This window comes from Erinaceus europaeus, chromosome 12, assembly GCF_950295315.1.
Source record: "Erinaceus europaeus chromosome 12, mEriEur2.1, whole genome shotgun sequence".
NCBI lineage: Eukaryota > Metazoa > Chordata > Mammalia > Eulipotyphla > Erinaceidae > Erinaceus > Erinaceus europaeus.
This window is the reverse complement of record NC_080173.1, coordinates 4,314,234-4,333,522: the sequence shown is the minus strand read 5'-3', so window position 1 is coordinate 4,333,522 and position 19,289 is coordinate 4,314,234. Positions and strand designations below refer to the sequence as shown.

Here is a 19,289-nt window from a genome sequence, read left to right as displayed (position 1 = left end):
GGGAGAGGAAGGAGAGAGAGAGGGAGAGGGAGAAGAGAGAGGGGAGGAAGGAGAGAGGGAGAGGGAGAAGAGAGAGGGGGAGAGGAAGGAGAGAGAGAGAGGAGAGGGAGAAGAGAGAGGGGAGGAAGGAGAGAGGGAGAGGGAGAAGAGAGGGGGGAGAGGAAGGAGAGAGAGAGAGGGAGAGGGAGAAGAGAGGGGACGGAAGGAAGAGAGGGAGAGGGAGAAGAGAGAGGGGAGAGAGGAAGGAGAGAGAGAGAGGAGAGAGGGGAGAAGAGAGAGGGGGAGAGAGGAGAGAAGGGAGAGGGAGAGGGAGAGAGAGAGGGGGAGAGGAAGGAGAGAGAGAGAGAGGAGAGGGAGAAGAGAGAGGGGGAGAGGAAGGAAGAGAGAGAGAGGAGAGGAGAAGAGAGAGGGGGAGAGGAAGGAGAGAGAGAGAGGGAGAAGAGAGGGGAGAGAGAAGGAGAGAGAGAGGGAGAGGGAGAAGAGAGAGGGGAGGAAGGAGAGAGGGAGAGGAGAGAAGAGAGAGGGGGAGAGGAAGGAGAGAGAGAGAGGGAGAGGGAGAAGAGAGAGGGGAGGAAGGAGAGAGGGAGAGGGAGAAGAGAGGGGGAGAGGAAGAGAGAGAGAGAGAGTAGGGAGAGGGAGAAGAGAGGGGAGGAAGGAGAGAGGGAGAGGGAGAAGAGAGAGGGGGAGAGGAAGGAGAGAGAGAGAGGGAGAGGGGGAAGAGAGAGGGGGAGAGGAAGGAGAGAGGGAGAGGGAGAGGGAGAAGAGAGAGCGAAAGGGAGAGCACTCAGGAGGAGGAGAAGGAAGGCGGGAAGGCGAGGAACGGAAGGGGAGGAGGGCGGGCGGGAGGGCGGGGCGTGCGAGGCGCTGCGGGGAGGCGGCGGGCCCGCCCCTCACGGGGTCCTCCCGCCCACCCGGCCCCGCCGCCCGCCGCCCGCCGCCCTCCTCGCAGCGCCCGCGCCGGCCCCCTCGCGCCCCCCTGGCGCCCCCCTCGCCCCTCGCCCCCCCGCTGTCCGGGCATGCGCGGTGGTGGCGCCCAGCGGCCGCGAGTAGGAAGCGCCGCACCGGCCGCGCGGCTGTCAGTTGAGCGCGGGGCCCCCGGCGAGCGGCTGCTCCGGCTGCTCCGGCTCCGGCTGCTCCGGCTGCTCCGGCTCCGGCTCCGGCTCGCGCTCCGGCTCGCGCGCTGCTGCCGCTGCCGCCGCCGCTCCGGCCCGAGTCTCGGCCGCGGCCGCCCCCCGCCCCCCAGCCCGCACCCCCGGCCCAGCCCGGCCCGGGCGGCGGCTCGCAGACGAGGCGGGAGGGCGCAGGGTGGGGGACACCATGGCCGACGTCTACTCGGCCAACGACTCGGCGTCCACCCTGGACGTGGCCAACCGCTTCGCCCGCAAAGGGGCGCTGAGGCAGAAGAACGTGCACGAGGTGAAGGACCACAAATTCATCGCCCGCTTCTTCAAGCAGCCCACCTTCTGCAGCCACTGCACCGACTTCATCTGGTGGGTGCACGCGGCCGCCTCCCTGCAGCCCTTCCCCCAGAGGCACCCCTTCCCAGATGCGCCCCTTCCCAGGTGCACCCCTTCCCAGGTGCACCCCTTCCCCCAGAGGCATCCCTTCCCCCGGACGCACCCCTTCCCCCAGAGGCACCCCTTCCCAGGTGCACTCCTTCCCCAGACGCACCCCTTCCCAGGTGCACTCCTTCCCCAGATGCACCCCCTCCCAGGTGCAACCCGTCCCCCAGAGGCACCCCTTCCCCAGACGCACCCCTTCCCCCAGATGCACCCCTTCCCCCAGATGCACCCCTTCCCCCAGACGCACCCCTTCCCCAGATGCACCCCTTCCCCCAGACGCACCCCTTCCCCAGACGCACCCCTTCCCCAGATGCACCCCTTCCCCCAGACGCACCCCTTCCCCAGATGCACCCCTTCCCCCAGACGCACCCCTTCCCCAGATGCACCCCTTCCCCCAGATGCACCCCCTCCCCCAGATGCACCCCTTCCCCCAGATGCACCCCTTCCCCAGATGCACCCCCTCCCCCAGATGCACCCCTTCCCCCAGATGCACCCCCTCCCCCAGATGCACCCCCTCCCCCAGATGCACCCCTTCCCCCAGACGCACCCCTTCCCCAGATGCACCCCTTCCCCAGATGCACCCCCTCCCCCAGATGCACCCCTTCCCCCAGATGCACCCCTTCCCCCAGATGCACCCCTTCCCCAGATGCACCCCCTCCCCCAGATGCACCCCTTCCCCCAGATGCACCCCTTCCCCCAGATGCACCCCTTCCCCAGATGCACCCCCTCCCCCAGATGCACCCCTTCCCCCAGATGCACCCCTTCCCCAGATGCACCCCTTCCCCCAGATGCACCCCTTCCCAGATGCAACACTTCCCAGGTACACTGCCCCAGACGCACCCCTTTCCCCAGATGCACCCCCCCAGACGCACCCCTTTCCCCAGATGCACCCCTTCCCATGTTGGGGGAGACAGGGTGGAGGGAGGGCGCCCCTCCTTTGCAGCATCCCTGCGGGGCCGGGTCACCCCGGAAACTTGCCCTGGGGCAGGACACGGACCCGCGCGGGCTGGGCTCTCCCCGCCGGCACAGGCGAACTGTAGTTTGGCCCCGGGTGGGAGCCACAGGGAAGAAAGCAGAGCAGCTTGCAGAGTCCCCCAGAGAAACACGCCCGGGAGTCGCCCGAGCAGCGCTGTCCCGGTAGAGGGCGAGCCAGGCTGGGCGCCTTTGGGTGTGTGTGTGGTGGGTGCTGGGTGCTGGGTGCTGAGTGCTGGGTGTGGGTGCAAAAGCTTTGCTTGGGTCTCCGCTGGAACCTCGGGTTCCTGCCTACTGCATTTTGTATCTGCTGGCCTCTGAAACAGTTTTGACTTTCCAGAGAGAGAGAGAGAGAGAGAGAGAGGGAAGCGACAAACTGTTGAAAGCTTGCCTTGGGGGGGGGGAGGGGACTTAGCTGAACAGGCTAATGGCAGAAGGACAGAGAGAGTCATTTAAAATAGACCCATGTCAACACGAGATTAGACGTGTCACCCTGTTGGCGAGGACAGAAGACTTATTTAGGAAAGATACTGTAAGGGCGAAAAGGTGTGAGAATTCAGGTAGTTCCCACCAAGCTGCCTGCAGGTCCTTTCGCTTCCCCCCACCCCGCCCCCTGAGGACTTCATAAAAGGATGGATTGATTGGGGGGGGGCGGTGTCTCTGCCTTTCTTGAATATGTGTTTTGAATTTTTAAATATTTATTTATTTTCCCTTTTGTTGCCCTTTTTTATTGTTGTTGTAGTTATTGTTATTGCTGTCGTTGTTGGATAGGACAGAGAGAAATGGAGAGAGGAGGGGAAGACAGAGAGGGGGAGAGAAAGACAGACACCTGCAGACCTGCTTCACCGCCTGTGAAGCGACTCCCCTGCAGGTGGCGAGGGGGGGGGCTCGAACCAGGATCCTTACGCTGGTCCTTGCGCTTTGTGCCACATGCGCTTAACCCGCTGCGCTACCGCCGGGACTCCCCGTGTTTTGAATTTTCAGCGATCATTATTAGCTGACTCAAAAGGTGCCTGATAACACTCCCCCCCACCCCCCCACCCCCGCAAAAAAAAAAGTATGGAGAGAAAAGAAACAAGGAAGGTGGGTCTTGGAGCTACAGGTATCCGGACCTCTCTATTCAAGGTGCAGGAGTTTTCACCCAGGTTTCAGAGCCTCCTGCGGCTTCTGCTTCGTGTTTGGAAACTGTCCAAGTCAGAGCTATGAATAGCAGGGTTCCTTCCCCCTCGCCAGGCCAGGGCTTGGGACCTGCACCCGAGAGACGGTGTCACCCAGTGCACCCTGCCACAGCAGCTTGTTGGAAGGCACAGGGAGAGTCTGTGGGTGACCGTCTTGGAGTCGCCAGGGGAAAAACACATTTCAGGGAAAGAAAGCCCCACAGACACAGTGCGGGTCAAATGCCTGTTTGCCTGGGGATGGGTCTTCTGAAGGCACACACCTGGACCAAGTCACCTGGCAGAGCTTCGCACCCCCCCCCCCCCCACTGCTAATAAGGTCCCTCATTTTCTCTTTATGAACACCTATATCAGAATTAGTTAATCAAGCCTGGGGAACACCATCTCTGAGAATGAATTCTAGAAAAGAGGTGTTCATAATGTCTTTGCCCCCACTCCGTTTCCTTTTTTAGAAATCGCTCAAATGTAGAGTTAGGAGAAGCACAGCTGCTCTGAGAATTGGGCTGTGTCCTGCAGTCATTCTCAAGGCTCTAGGTCTTGCGAATCACCTCAAATAATGAGTTCTTGGCACTTGAGGGCAGAGGAGATAGCGCCTTTAGTTAAGGGCAGGCCTTAGCCTCCTGTGAGGTTCCATTAAAATGGAAACAGAACTGCGGGTTGCTTTTATAGGCAGTAGGTAAGTTAGCAAAGGGACTTGCAGCATATGCATCCAGGCTAGATGTCTTTCCACTATCAGTTGCCCTGAAGGGTTGGTCTCTGATGAACTGATGAGGCACGTCAGGTCACCAGGTGTAATGTGAAGTGGAAAATGCAGTCTCCTCTCATCTTCCTCCTGGTGTAATCCCTGCAGACCTCCCCTACTTAATGTAAACTAACTATCTGACCGGCTGAGGGGAGCATCCACCAGGACTGGCTAGCGGTGGTATTTTCAATTTGTTTAGCTCTCTGGGTTTTAGCTAAATAATTGAAACATTGCAATTACAGAACTAAATGTTTGGGCTTATGTTTTTTTTTTTTGGTGGGGGGGCAGAGGAGACAGGAAGGGATGACTATGTTAATCATTAAGTGCTATGAGCTAACAACCTCAGAGAAAATGTGAATGCGTTTCATCCTGGTGGGATGGTATTTGCAATTTAATGTCCACCTCGGGGTTCTTGGCTTCAGTTCTTTAAAGTCATTTGTAAGAAAGTAAGCCTGTGTGTGTGCTTAGAATGCTATCTGTGCTCAGTGAAATAGAGACGATATGAATTATGCATTATAAAATATGGCTCCTAAATTAATTCTTAAGAATGATGCTGTCTGACAATTTCTAGATACAGAATTTTAATCATATTCATAGTCAATGTTGAGTGTACTTTTTCATCTAGGGAGAAAGGTGATTTTCAGTTGGTCTTTAGGGAACAGCTTAAGCTACAACCTATTATTACTCGAAAGCATAAGGTGGCTCTGGGTGCCTTAACATTAGACCCAGCCACTTTGAATGGACAGTCATAAGGTCATCACTTTGTCCTGAAAGGTAAGAATTCATAACAAAGCATCAAATATTGGACTGACATCTCGATACGTTCAAACAGTCCAGTCAAACTTGTAGAGTTCAGATCTGACCTCCCCAAGTTTCAATTTACGCAGAACTCTGCTAGCTGTGTAGAAACCTCTTTCCTGCCAAGGCTCTGGGTTCCATGTATAGAATTGTAATACTGTAATACTTTGCCATGTAACTGCTTAAAATACCATATCCAACACAAAATATGTTAAGCTTTTTTTTTTTTTTTTGTTCTTGTTTCTGTTTTTCAGGGGGTTTGGGAAACAAGGCTTCCAGTGCCAAGGTAAGCTGCCACATTGGATTATATTTTCAAGTACAACATAAAACAAGCTTTCCAAGCAGCAGTGTTCGTTCCTAGTTATCTTTCCCTTTGTGATTCTAAGTCAGATACCGTTTTTCTTTCTGAAATAGGGATGGGAATTTTGGTGTGAAGTATCATGTAGTATTGCCTAGTAGTCTGCATGTATAATATATATATATATATATGGCACGGCCTTTTTCTCATGGATGACCAGAACCTGCCTATAACTTTCATTTTTCCCAAGAACGTTTTTGTCAGAAACTCCTCAGTGTTTAACTACCACAGAGCTGTGGGTGGTGGGGTGGGGTTACTGCGTCTGTGGCTTTTCTCCGTCTGTTTTCATCTCTCAGCTGTGCAGGAGACTGCTGGCTGCAACCAGCCCTAGGCCCTGCGCCGCTCCTGTTGATCTGTTTTTTGGTTAGATTGTCATCCAGAAGAAAATTTGCATGTATGCCGTTTCGCAGATGATTTGATAACGACTGGTTGCTGTCCTTTGACACATTTTAAAAAAAATATTTATTTATCCCCTTTTGTTGCCCTTGTTTTGTTGTTGTTGTAGTTATTATTGTTGTTGTTGATGTCGTCGGTGTTGGATAGGACAGAGAGAAATAGAAAGAGGAGGGGAAGACAGAGGGAAGAGAAAGACAGACACCCGCAGACCTGCTTCACCGCCTGTGAAGCGACTCCCCTGCAGGTGGGGAGCCGGGGGCTCGAAACCGTATCCTTACACAGGTCCTTGCACTTTGCGCCAGGTGCGCTTAACCCGCTGTGCTACTGCTCGACTCCCCTTTGATACATTTTTTTCCCTTGGTTTCCAAATATGGGAGAACATATTATCTAGTGGAACTAGTAAGATATCTTTGCTTCCTTGTCTAATCTCTAGCTGCCCCTCATAACATACCCAGCGCCAAACCTGTTACACCTTTCATTGTATTTTGTGTAAACGTCGCTCAACACTTCCTATGGCCTGTCAAGGCATCTCTAGTTCATTGACCCACCTTCTGGCTCTCCTGTTCCCTGTCTACATTATGTTTGTTTAGTTCTGACTGCATTTCCCATCGGGGTATAGGTTTAAATTAGGCAAGTGGAAAGTACATTCTATCCTAGAAAATATTAGCCGAATGCTGTTTAATATTAAGTGTATTACTCAAGAGAGACGGTACTTTTTATAACTTTAAAATTTGACTGATAAGTTGGTTGTTGAAAAAAGTTCTTCCAATATGTGAACTTGGTCCTCGTGAAAGACCCGCACCTGAAATGTTTAGAAAGTGTACATCGTTGGGAGCCAGGCAGTAGCGCCGCAGGTTAAGCACACGTGGCGCAAAGCACAAGGACCGGCATAAGGAGCTCGGTTCGAGCCCCCGGTTCCCCATCTGCAGGGGAGTCGTTTCACAAGCAGTGAAGCAGGTCTACAAGTCTCTGTCTTTCTCTGCCCCTCTCTGTCTTCCCTTTCTCTTGATTTCTCTCTGTCCTGTCTAACAACAGTAGCTACAACAATAATAACAACCACACCAAGGGCAACAAAATGAGAAAATGGCCTCCAGGAGCAGTGGATTCATAGTGCAGGCACTGAGCCCAGCGATAACCCTGGGGGCAAAAGAAAAAAAATGTGTATATCCTTAATTATAGGATTGTACTTGTAAACTCTTGAGTTTCCTTTGAAAATCAAGGGCTATTCCTTTGAAAGTAATCAAAGTGTCTGAGAGACACAAGGAAGATATTCTTTCCTGGTCTCAAAGTCATGGATCTGAAGTTTCTATCAAGGTTTGATTGAGCCTAGGCTTTATTATGATCTTACGTTTTAGGAAGTTTAAAGATATAAACTTGTGATTCTTTGCAAATAGGATTCTTTTACACTGTTTTTTTTTTTCTTCTCCTTTTCTTAATGTGTTTGGGTGGAAACCTATGAAAAATGTTTACTAGATTGTTACAATTCTTTTCAGAAGAAAATGGATAGGTTATTTTAAAAAGTGTCCTTTTCTTCATAAAATAGAATTATGCAATTTACCATAATTTACCCCTTTATACACTTTTATTCAAGCAAAATTTTTATTGGTGAAATCAGTAGGCTCACTGTTAGCCTGGGGGGGGGGGCGACATAGTTTTCTTAGACAACATCTATTGAATTTGTAGAGGGTTAACAGGATGCTGGCCTCATGTAAGTATATAATTTTTTTTTTTTTTTTACCTAAATTATGAAAGTGATCATCATAGAATTATAAACACTTCATAGTGGTGAGACCATATAGCTCTGGTCCTTCCCATCCTCAGGAATAGCTTATATTCAAGATAACTACTCATTTACTCGTTTGAAACATTAATAAACTGTGGTCTGGGAGATGGCTTAGTGGATAAAGCACTGGATTGTCGAGTGTGAGATCCTGAGTTCAATCCCCGACATCACATGTGCCCAAGTCATGCTCTAGTTCTGTCTCTCCCCCCATAAAGAAATACAAATTTAAGCAATCCTTTGTCATTCTGCCGCTTGCTTGTTCATCCAGCCAGACATGGTGGGTCTCCTTTCATAGTCAGATAGCAGGTTTTGCCTTGTTCTACATAGTGGCTGCAAGTATGGTCATATCAAATCCATTCACTCATCCCTTTTTTTAAAACATCTTTATTAGTGATTTAACTATGACTAACAAGATTTGTAAGGTAACGGGCACAATTCTACTCCTTGATTGCTGGGTATTTCTCACCCCTACACACAGTGCTGTTGTCATCCTCAAGCACAGCTGACAGCAGCTAGACCTAGAGACGTGCGCTGTAAAACGTGTTTTATGTTTCAGTGAGCACAGCCAACTTTCTCCTCCAAAGTCCCCATGTATATTCTTGCCATATGTTTGAAGCCACTCCTTTTCCTTCACTTAAAAAAAATGGTTGAAAAATACTTCATTTTTAATGAGGGGGAGAGAGAGAAAGACACACACAAAAAGACTAGAGCACTGCTCAGCTCTGGCTTAGGGTGGTGCAGGGGATTGAACCTGAGACCTTGGAACCCCAGATAAGAGAGTCTCTTTGCATAACCATTGTACTCCCCCCCTTCATGTATGTATTTATGGAAGACACAGTTTCACAAGCATGTAGGACAGTCCAGTAAGATTCTTTTTCCATTCCTCTCCCCGTGATTTAACAGGAATGGCGGTAGGAGACTTCTCTGAAGAGATAAAGGGATCATCCCCACTTGAGTGGCTTCTCCATTCTTGTGTTTGATTGAACCCTGAGGACTGCTGTTTCCCAGTATATTAAGTAACATAGAAGCTTCCTCTTGTGAGAATGTCTTGCCTGAAACAGCAAAATCAAGGACCTTAAACGCCAAGGACAAGAAGGCGTCAGAGTGGATCTAGAAGCCATGAAGCTTTTTTTTTTTTTTTTTTTTTTTTGGCCTCCAGGGTTATTGCTGGGGCTTGGTGCCTGCATCATGAATCCACTGCTCCTGGAGGCTATTTTTTCCCCTTTGTTGTTTTTTTTGTCGTTGTTGTGGTTATTATTGTTATTGGTGTTGTTGTTGGATAGGACAGAGAGAAATGGAGAGAGGAGGGGAAGACAGAGAGAGAGGAGAGAAAGACAGACACCTGCAGACCTGCTTCACTGCCTGTGAAGTGACTCCCCTGCCAGTGGGGAGCTGAGGGCTCGAACCCAGGATCCTTAAGCTGGTCCTTGCGCTTTGCACCATGTGCGCTTAACCCGCTGCGCTACCGCCCGACTCCCGAAGCATTTTTATAAGGTTCTCATGGATGAAGACAAAGCTTGTGCTTTTGTAGCTCTGATGTGTTTATATGGTATCATTATAAATTGCCTTTTTAAATGCGGCGGGGGGGGCTGGTCTTGAGCTTGGGTCATGTGCAGTGCGTGGCAAAGCAGTCACACTGTCCAGTGAGCTATTTTGCTAGCCCATCTTTATCCATTCATTCATTTATTTTATTTAACTCATCTTTATTGCCACCAGGGGTAGCACTGTGATAAGCCCACCAAGCTACAGGGACACTGTTTTTCTTTTTTCCTTTGTTTTGTTTTGTTTTGATAGAGACAGAAATCAAGAGGGAAGAGAGAGACAGAGAGGGAGCTGGAGAGACACCTGCAACCCTGCATCTCCACTCAGAAAGCCTCCCCCCCCCCCCGTAGGTGCAGATGAGGGCTTGAACCCAGGTCCTTGTGTGCAGGGTCATGCCTGCGCTCTCCCCGGTGTGCCACCACCCAGCCCCCTCCCCTTTGTCTTTATTCTTTATTCTGAGATCCTCTTCAGTGTTTATTTCAGCTCTGTGAGGCGAGTGGAGAGCTGGTTCCTGCCCACATAATACTTTCCTCCCTGAGGAAGAAAAGCCCTGGCATTGCTCACACCCCCTCTTCCTCAGGGCAGTGGGGCCCACACAGTGTCGTCTGCTCCTGTCCCTACTGGAAGGGGCGGTGAGCCCACTCAGCTGCTTTCCTCTTACAGCAAGACTCATGCACTTCTCTAATTACAGTGACAGAAAACAACTCTCAGAATGCGACCTGCTTATTTGACATGCTAAACGGTTACTTACACCAACTGTTACATCCAGTTAACCTTGGCAAGCTTTTCCTATTTTCTTCTGCTTAACACCAGAAATTAAAATGCACTGCCCGTGTGCCAGGTTGCTCTTTAAGGTGCCCTAAAGAGAAAGGTAGAGACAGGCTGGGGGGTATGGATCAACCTGCCAATGCCCATGTCCAACGGAGAAGTGGTTACAGAAGCCAGAACTCCCACCTTCTGCTCCCCATAAAGATCTTTGGTCCATCCTCCCAGAGGGGTAGACAATACGAAAGCTTCCAATGGAGGGAACGGGACACTGGAAGCTTCCAGGGGAGGGTGGGGACCGTGTGGATTGTACCCCTTTTATCCCACAATCTTGTTGACCATTACCAGATCACTAATAATAACAAAGAGTTGAAAAATAAGAAAACACACAGCAGAACTTGGACTGGAGTTGGTGTATCGCATCAAAGTAAAAGACTCTGGGGTGAGCGTGGGGAGGGAGAGTTCAGGTCCTGGAACAGGATGGCGGAAGAGGACCTAGTGGGGGCTGAGTTGTTATGTGGAAAACTGGGAAATGTCACACGTACCAGCTACTGTATTTGACTGTTGACTGTAAACCATTAACCCCCCAATAAAGGAAAAAGAAAAAAAGAGAGAGATGTCCTAAAGAGAGCATCAGGATGAATCCCCACAGCTCAGCCTGAAGAGCAGATGTTGACTCTGAGTGACCAGCGGCGATGCTCGGGCAGGACCCGCGGATGTTGTCTCTGAGTGACCAGCGGCGATGCTCGGGCAGGACCCGCGGATGTTGTCTCTGAGTGACCAGCGGCGATGCTCGGGCAGGACCCGCGGATGTTGTCTCTGAGTGACCAGCGGCGATGCTCGGGCAGGACCCGCGGATGTTGACTCTGAGTGACCAGCGGCGATGCTCGGGCAGGACCCACGGATGTTGTCTCTGAGTGACCAGCGGCGATGCTCGGGCAGGACCCACGGATGTTGACTCTGAGTGACCAGCGGCGATGCTCGGGCAGGACCCGCAGGCAGTGGCTCGTTGACTTGTTATCGCTGCTGCCCTCAAGTGCCCTTGAGTCCTGAGCCATTTCCCTGCTAATAAACACGCCACATGTTGCATGTTGTACTTCTTCTGCGTGTGACTGACTGACTGACTGCAGCCCTGTATTTTTCAGGAGTTAATTTTAATCAACTTGCCTTTCCTTTTTGTTGATCCCTCCTCCCAGTTTGAAGATCTCTTCCTGGGAGAGTTAATTTCCATCTCTTAAGCGGGCTCAAGTCTTTGTTTGTGTTCCTTCCGTAGGAGTCAGAGCTGAGGGACGGGAAACTAGAGGAATTCCAGAAAGCTGGGCCAATGTAAAAGAGGGTGACCTTTAACAGAGAGGGGATTGGAGTTGGAAGCTTTTCAGAAAAGGATGTCTAGTTATTCTCATCGCTGGGCCCAGAGTTCTGAGAGCCAAGCAGTGGGGACAGCCAGTGTCAAGAGATGATGGAATGGGGGGGAGAGGGGGCTTAGAATCCTAGTCGGGCTGAATAGTGAGACTGGTTGTCTAACAGTGTGTCCGTCTCCAGCACAGAGTCAGTTGCTCCTAAGCTTTCTGACTGGCTACTGATTTTCTTTTATTTATTTAAAAATTATATTTATTAAAAAAAACAGTCAGAAATTGAGGGGGGGGGAGATAGAGAGGAAGAAAGACAGACACCTGCAGCACGGCTTCGCCATTTGCAAAACTTTCCCCTTGCAGGCGGGGACTGGGGGCTGGAACCTGGGTCCTTGCGCACTGTAGCGTGTGCGCTCCACCAGGTGCGCCGCCGCTGGGCCCCGACCCCTGATTTTCATGTCGGTGCCTGACTCTCCGTCTTGGGCTTTTCCTCAAATCATGGGTCAACATCTTTTTTTTAAAAAAAACTAATTTTTTTATTATCTTTATTTATTGTTTAGAGATAGCCAGAAATTGAGAGGGTGAGGAGAGATGGAGGGAGAGAGGTAGACAGATCTTCAGATTTGCTTCACCGCTTACTTGCAAATCCTCTGTGCCCCCCCCGCCCCCCAGATTTCTTCCAGGACTCGAACCCAAGTCTTTGTGAACTGTAACGTGTGGTTCAACTATATGTGCCACCCCCCGGCCCATGATGGGCCAGCACCTTGACACCTCATTTCTCCTTGCTCAAGGACAGACAGAACGTGAACTCTAAAAGAATGTGTGTGAGATCCTAACATTTGAGAGGACACAATCTGTTGAAAGAGGACTATGTTTCAAAACTTCTGGAGAGTTTGTGTTCATGTCAGATCAAAGCACTTGTTGTGCTCTCAGAAGATGAAATGGTTAGGAATACCCCACAGAGAAATCCCGTGGAAGGGCGTGCAGCTACAGGTACAGCTGCTTGCTTCCTTTGGCTTTTTTTTTTTTTTAATCCCTCATTTTTCTCTAAAAATGTATTAGAGCTTGATTAAAGTAGGAGCAGGCGGGTGCCATTCCTGTTGGTTGTCCCCAGTTTGTGCCGTGTTCTTGGAGCGAGATGATTTCTGACGGGTAGTTCCTTGAACCGCAACTCGCTCTCGATGCCTTCAGTGAAAGCGTTATTTTATCCACGCACGTTTTCTCCACGAGAAGCTTGTGCTTCAGGGTGGGAAGCTTATTCATTCTACCAGGCAGTAGAATTCTGCCTTTTTTTTTTTTTTCTTCTTCCCCAGATGAGTGTGGCTATGTCTTTTAATTAATAATTTATAAAATGGAACTATTAACAAGACCAGACCATAGGTTAAGAGGGGTAAAATTCATCACTGCCTTTTAATTTCACAGTGTAGTGGTTTACTGACCCCTGAGCATCACTGTCTCCTGGACGCTGTTACTCAGATCTTAGTTTTTAGCCCCAGTAACCATCAGCTTTCTTGCTGGCTTCTCAGCATGGACGGATTTGAACTGTGCAGGGCCCTTCAGGTGGCTTTTCTCTTCTGTTCTCTTTCTCCTCTTTTCTCTTCTTTTCTCTCTCTCTTCTTTTATTTTCTCTTTCTCTCTTCCTCTTTCTCTCTCTTCCTCTCCCTCCAGGCTTATCACTAGGGCTTGGTGCCTGCACTATGAGTCCACTGCTCCTGTGGTGGTTTTTTCAATTATTTTGGACAGGACAGAGAGAAACTGAGAGGGAAAGGGAAGATAGAGAGGGAGAGAGACAGACAGACACCTGTAGACCTGTTTCACTGCTTGTGAAGTGTCCCCCCCTGTAGGTGGGGAGCTGGGGGCCACATGCATCACAGAGCCGACACCCTCCCAGTGAGCTGCCCCTCTGGCCGGAGTCTGGTATTGTTAAGCTTCTTACCAGACATTTCTGTGCTCTTAACACAAGGGACCAGCTAGAAAAGCCAGAGCAGCTCTGGAAGGCACAGCTGTGACTGTGATTGCTTCAAAGGCTTAATTCAGTGAACATGGAAACTAGTGTATGTCAAATGCCACGCAGCACCGCGGGTATATAGCTCCAGACAGACACCACATAGGATACAGGACAGTGTGCCCAGTTTAGAACCGAGAGCTGCCAAGTTGCTTACTAAGCGGGCGGGGTGGCTGGAGTACAGTACACGTTCAGATCCTAACAGTTCTGCAGAAAACACTGCCTAGAGCCAAGTCCGAACTTCTCTTTGATACTTCCAAAGCCTGGAGTTACACGAGGAAAGAATGACACCATTGAGGGAAATATCGAAATGACTTCTTGGTGGCAGCAGTAAGGCATCTCTGTCCTCATCTGTCTGCCGGAATTTCCATGACAAACCCTTTGTTTCAGGTTTTTTTTTTTTGTTTTTTTTTAAACCAAATTCTGAAGTCTCATGTCAGACTGGAGCCTCTCCGTATTAGTGTGGAATTAATAGTTGAACCTAGTGGAAATTACTACGGCCGCAGAAAAACCCTTCTGTGAAATGATACAAAAGGGAAAATGGTTTCTGGAAATAGGTTTCTATCAAGAATGGAATGGAATGGAGAATGGTTTGATTAATTGTCCACTCGAGTTGAGAGTTAAGAGCAGGCTCATACAGCAAGATTAACGTGAACACGGATCATCCTTTCTGCTCCGCAAGCCCACATGACCAGTACATCTCAATCTCCATCCTGTGGGAGCTAACGGCCCAGCTGTCTTAACCGAGTGACTCTCACAGGTAGTGAGGAAATAAGAGTGGGAATGTGGGACATGACGGACCTGGCAGTAGCTTCGTGGGTAGAGCATGTGCCTGACTGTGCGCAAGGCCCTGGGTTCAAGTTCGGGCCAAGCTTCAGTGTTAGTGGGAGCCAGCTTTATAGGTGCTGGAGCGGTGCTGTGTCTCCGACTCTCCCTAAAAATAAAAATTCAGCTCTGGTGATGATAGAAGCCCCTGTGAATGAGACCCTGGTGGCTAGGAGTGTATTAAGCATAGGTAATCTTGAACAAAGTCGGGTGAGCAGGGCGGTAGGAGGAGGGTCCGACTGCCAACTTGGTTTGGGCTGGGGAGATAGTAAGAATGACTGTGTTCATTGGGCTGTTGCCAGAGCTTACCTCCAGATATAACGGATTCGAAAATTGACGTGGCTCTCACTTCATGCTGCCCCTCCCATGCTGGTTCTTTTCTTATTTATGACAGACATCATGACAGACATCATTTCCACTTTTGTCTCGGTTTTGTTCTGTATGTCATGCCCTTTTTCTGGAAAAAAAAAAGTCATGATCATAGGATATTTTTTTTTATATTATATTTTATTTATTTATTCCCTTTTGTTGCCCTTGTTGTTCTATTGTTGTAGTTATTATTGTTGTTGTCGTTGTTGTTGGATAGGACAGAGAGACATGGAGAGAGGAGGGGAAGACAGAGGGGGAGAGAAAGATAGACACCTGCAGACCTGCTTCACTGCCTGTGAAGCGACTCCCCTGCAGGTGGGGAGCCGGGGTTTGAACCGGGATCCTTATGCCGGTCCTTGTGCTTTGCGCCACCTGCGCTTAACCCGCTGCGCTACAGCCTGACTCCTGATCATAGGATATTTTTACAGCCTTAGATTTCCATGTGAAGTATGTATTGAAGCATAGAAAAATAACTCCTTGAAAGTTCTTGTTTTCTTAGCTTAAGGATATGTGTGTGTGTGCGTGTGCGTGTGCGTGTGTGTGTGTATATATATTTTTTTGGCCAGGGTTATCACTGGGGCGCGGTGCAGGCACTGTGAATCCATTGCCCATTCTACTCAGTAGGACAGAGAGAAATTGAGAGAGGAGGGGGAGACAGAGAGGAAGAGAGATAGTCCCCTGCAGACCTGCTCCACCGTTCATGAAGCTTTCTCCCTGCAGGTGGGGAGGAGGGGCTTGAACTCATATCCATGTGCTGTGCACTATGTACACTTAACAGGGTGCATCACCACCCGACCCCATTATTCTAACGATTTAATGAAGCAAGTGATCCTGATTTTTAAAATTTCTAAAAAATTATCTTTCTCTACTGGATAGAGACAGCCAGAAATTGATAGGGAAAGGGGTGCTAGAGAGGGAGGGAGAGACAGCCCTGCTTCACCACTTGCGAAGCTTCCCCCCTTTGCAGGTGGAGACCCAGGGGCTTGAACTTGGGTCCTTGCACACTGTAATGTGTGCTCTTCACCAGGTGTGCCACCACCTGGCCCCGCAGGGGATATTGATCAGTGTTGTGTAGGAAGTCCAGGGTCTAACAAGATGGAAACTAAATGGCGAGAGGCAGAGGTGATACTGAGTTCTACTGAATCCGCCCATACACATCAATAAGGGAAATAACGAAGAAATATTTACATGTTTAAAAACAGGCAGTGCTTTCTATTTTTAAAACCGCCTACTGATTTATTCCGTCTGAATTTCGGGTTCATTACCAGCAGCTACTCCTCCATCAGCGAGACTCAGACACCCATCAGAAATCTCCCGTGGGCACAGGGCGGATTTTCAGGTGGGCTCCAGATGTGTGAAGCAGAGGTTGATGTGACCCCTCGCCAGTCACGCTGACGGTCTGCTGCACCGTGTGGAGAGCTGGCTGCCGTTACTGCCCCAGCCCCGCGGGAAGAGGGAAAGATAGGTAGGGGTGGGGGAGAAAACGGATTTGCCTGAGGCCATGTGGTTTAAGAGACCAGGAAACTTAGCAAAGGTCAGTTTTCATTCCAGTTTTTTCTGTACCTGAAGTTAAATAAATGAGTAGCCAACCCCTCTTACTCACCTCAGGTCTTTTCATCTCTTATATTTTTAAATGTTTTTAGTTATTATCCCTATTGGATAGAGGCAGAGAAACTGAGAAGGGGAGCTGAAGGGGGAGAGAAAGACACTTGCATGGGAGTCGGGCGGTAGCGCAGCGGGTTAAGCGCACATGGCGCAAAGCGCAAGGACCGGCATAAGGATCCCGGTTCGAGCCCCCGGCTCCCCACCTGCAGGGGAGTCGCTTCACAGGCGGTGAAGCAGGTCTGCAGGTGTCTGTCTTTCTCTCCCCCCCTCTGTCTTTCCCTCCTCTCTCCATTTCTCTCTGTCCTATCCCACAACAATAACATCAATAACTACAACAATGTTAAACAACAAGGGCAGCAGAAGGGAAAATAAATAAATACAAAATAAATAAAACATTAAAAAAAAAAAAAAAAAGAAAGACACTTGCAGCCCTGCTTCACCACTTCACCACTGAGTTTCCCCAACCCCTGCAGGTGGGGACTGGGGGCTTGAACCTGGGTCCTTCCTTGTGCACTGTAATGTGAACTCTAAACCAGGTGTGTCACTGTCTGGCCCCCCTCAGGTCTCCTAATAGTGTTCTTTGTGATGCTGTTAGAATTGGAAATAAAACTAATTGAATAGGGGGCCAGGCAGTAGCGCAGCAGGTTAAGTGCACATGGCCCTAAGTGCCAGGAGCAGAGTAAAGACACCGGTTTGAGCCTCCGGCTTCCCACCTGAAGGGGGTTGCTTCACAAGTGGTGAAGCAGGCCTGCAGGTGTCTGTCTTTCTCTCTCCCTCTTAGTCTGCCCCAGCCAACAACAGCAACAACGGCGGCAACAAAATGGGGAAAATATCCTCCAGAAGCAGTGAATTTGTAGTGCAGGCACCGAGCCCCAGTGATAACCCTGGAGGGAAATACAACAAAACAAAACAAAAATCTTCACTGAGTAAAGTTAGGCTCCTGTCATAAGGACTTTCTTCTGATTTCCGTCAGCTTTGAAGTGATTAAATATCTTTTTTATTTATTTTTAATTTTTTTATATTTATTTATTTTCCCTTTTATTGTCCTTGTTTTTTAATTGTTGTGGTAGTTGTTACTGATGTCGTCGCTGTTGGACAGGACAGAGAGAAATGGAGAGAGGAGGGGAAGACAGAGAGGGGGAGAGAAAGACAGACACCTGCAGACCTGCTTCACCGCCTGTGAAGTGACTCCCCTGCAGGTGGGGAGCCGGGGGCTTGAACTGGGATCCTTAAGCCGGTCCTTGCGCTTTGTGCCACGTGCCCTTAACCCGCTGCACTACCGCCCGACTCCCCGAAGTGATTAAATTTCTTTCCTTCTTCTACTGAATTAAAGCGGGAAGCTGTATATAGCCTAAAATGTGAAAATGTGAGATTACTCATTTTCTCAAACAGTTTGGAAGTAAACTGTTTCTTAACCATTTACAATGTACTTACAAAGCACCTTTTCTTGTATTCTAAATAAAGTGGTGGTTTTTTTTTTATTTCTCAATGTGGCTATGATCACCAGAAGTTGTGGATGGATGTTTGAAATCTTAACAGGTGGATGACAAAGGAAGGGGCTGTTCTGTCAGCCATTCGTCTGGTTCTGAAATCTTATTTTGAGTAAATCTATTTTTTCACACGCTGAGTTTGTCTGATCACCAGCACCATCTTTTCTTTTTTGTTGCTTTGGTTTCACATTAGTTTCTTCCACACTCACTGACTAACGAACATGGAAAACTTGAGCGTTTTTCTGTTTTGATTTCACTTTATCTTTCTACCATATACATACGTCCCCTTTATTCCACATTCTTTTTGAAAACCTGCCTAGTTTATCCTGAGACGTTTTCTACATGGTAGTTTTTTATATATGTGTAGGCTAGACGAAACTTTCAGTCACTGTGAACCTGAATAGTCTCTCTCTCTCTCTCTCTTAGTGTTTTACTTCATTTCTTTTTCCACTAGGAAATGTTGAGTTACCGGATAGTTTCACAAGGGTGTGTTTCCGTACCTCCTCCAGATAGGTGTCAGTACATTTCACTCTCACTTAAACCCTCACCTTGTTCTTCCACAGGGCAGGCCTCCGCCCTCTCCCCTCCTCTCCCCTCCTCTCCCCTCCTCTCCCCTCCTCTCCCCTCCTCTCCCCTCCTCTCCCCTCCTCTCCCCTCCTCTCCCCTCCCCTCCCCTCCTTTCCCCTCCCCTCCCCTCCCCTCCCCTCCCCTCCTTTCCCCTCCCCACCCCTCCCCTCCCCACCCCTCCCCTCCCCTCCTCTTCCCTCCCCTCCCCTCCCCTCCCCTCCCCTCCCCTCCCCTCCTCTCCCCTCCCCTCCTCTCCCCTCCTCTCCTCTCCCCTCCTCTCCTCTCCCCTCCTCTCCTCTCACCTCCTCTCCTCTCCCCTCCTCTCCCCTCCCCTCCCCTCCCCGTGGTGAGGCCCTGCATCTGCTCTGATACAGTGGACGTGAGGCCCATAGAGGACTCACCCCTCAGTGTAGTGTGTTCTCCTTGACGTCGTCTCTTCGAGCCCATCTACCAGTGAGGTCGCCGATACTCATCTTTCTCCTTCTGGTTTGCCTCAGTCAGCATGGTTTTGTCTAGTTGCCATCCTTGTTACAGTGAAGAAGAGCCCTCCTTCTCCCTCCCTCCCTCCTCTATCCCCTCTCCTCCCCTCTCCTCTTTTCTCCCCTCTCCCCTTTCCCTTTCTTCCTTTCCTTCTTCCCTTCTTTCTTTCCCTTAAAGAGACCACAGGACCAAAGCTTCCTTGTCCTTCCATCTGGTGGGGACTGGCTTTGAACTAAGGCAAAGCAGCCCATCCACTGAGTGGGGTTATTTATCTGGCCCTGTCATTTCTTTTTTAAAACTTTTCTTTCTTTAATATTTTATTTTATTTATTTATTCCCCTTTGTTGCCCTTGTTGTAGTTATTGTTGTTGTTGTTATTGATGTCATCCTTGTTGGATAGGACAGAGAGAAATGGAGAGAGGAGGGGAAGACAGAGAGGGGGAGAGAAAGACAGACACCTGCAGACCTGCTTCACCGCCTGTGAAGCGACTCCCCTGCAGGTGG

The 19,289-nt window shown here is 49.7% G+C and overlaps 1 protein-coding gene across 2 annotated transcripts in view; it reads left to right on the top strand.

Annotated features, from left to right (window-relative positions):
- Positions 1–1,170: 1,170 nt before the first annotated feature.
- Positions 1,171–19,289, top strand: part of PRKCA (protein kinase C alpha) — a 362,209-nt gene continuing 344,090 nt past the window's right edge. Inside the window, exons 1-2 of one of the 2 annotated variants that reach the window (XM_060202620.1) lie at positions 1,171–1,490; positions 5,504–5,535. In XM_060202620.1, the coding sequence (XP_060058603.1) occupies positions 1,318–1,490; positions 5,504–5,535 (205 nt within the window). In that variant the 5' untranslated portion in view covers positions 1,171–1,317. The remainder of the gene's footprint in view (positions 1,491–5,503; positions 5,536–19,289) is intronic. The other variant, XM_060202619.1, reaches the window with a different exon arrangement.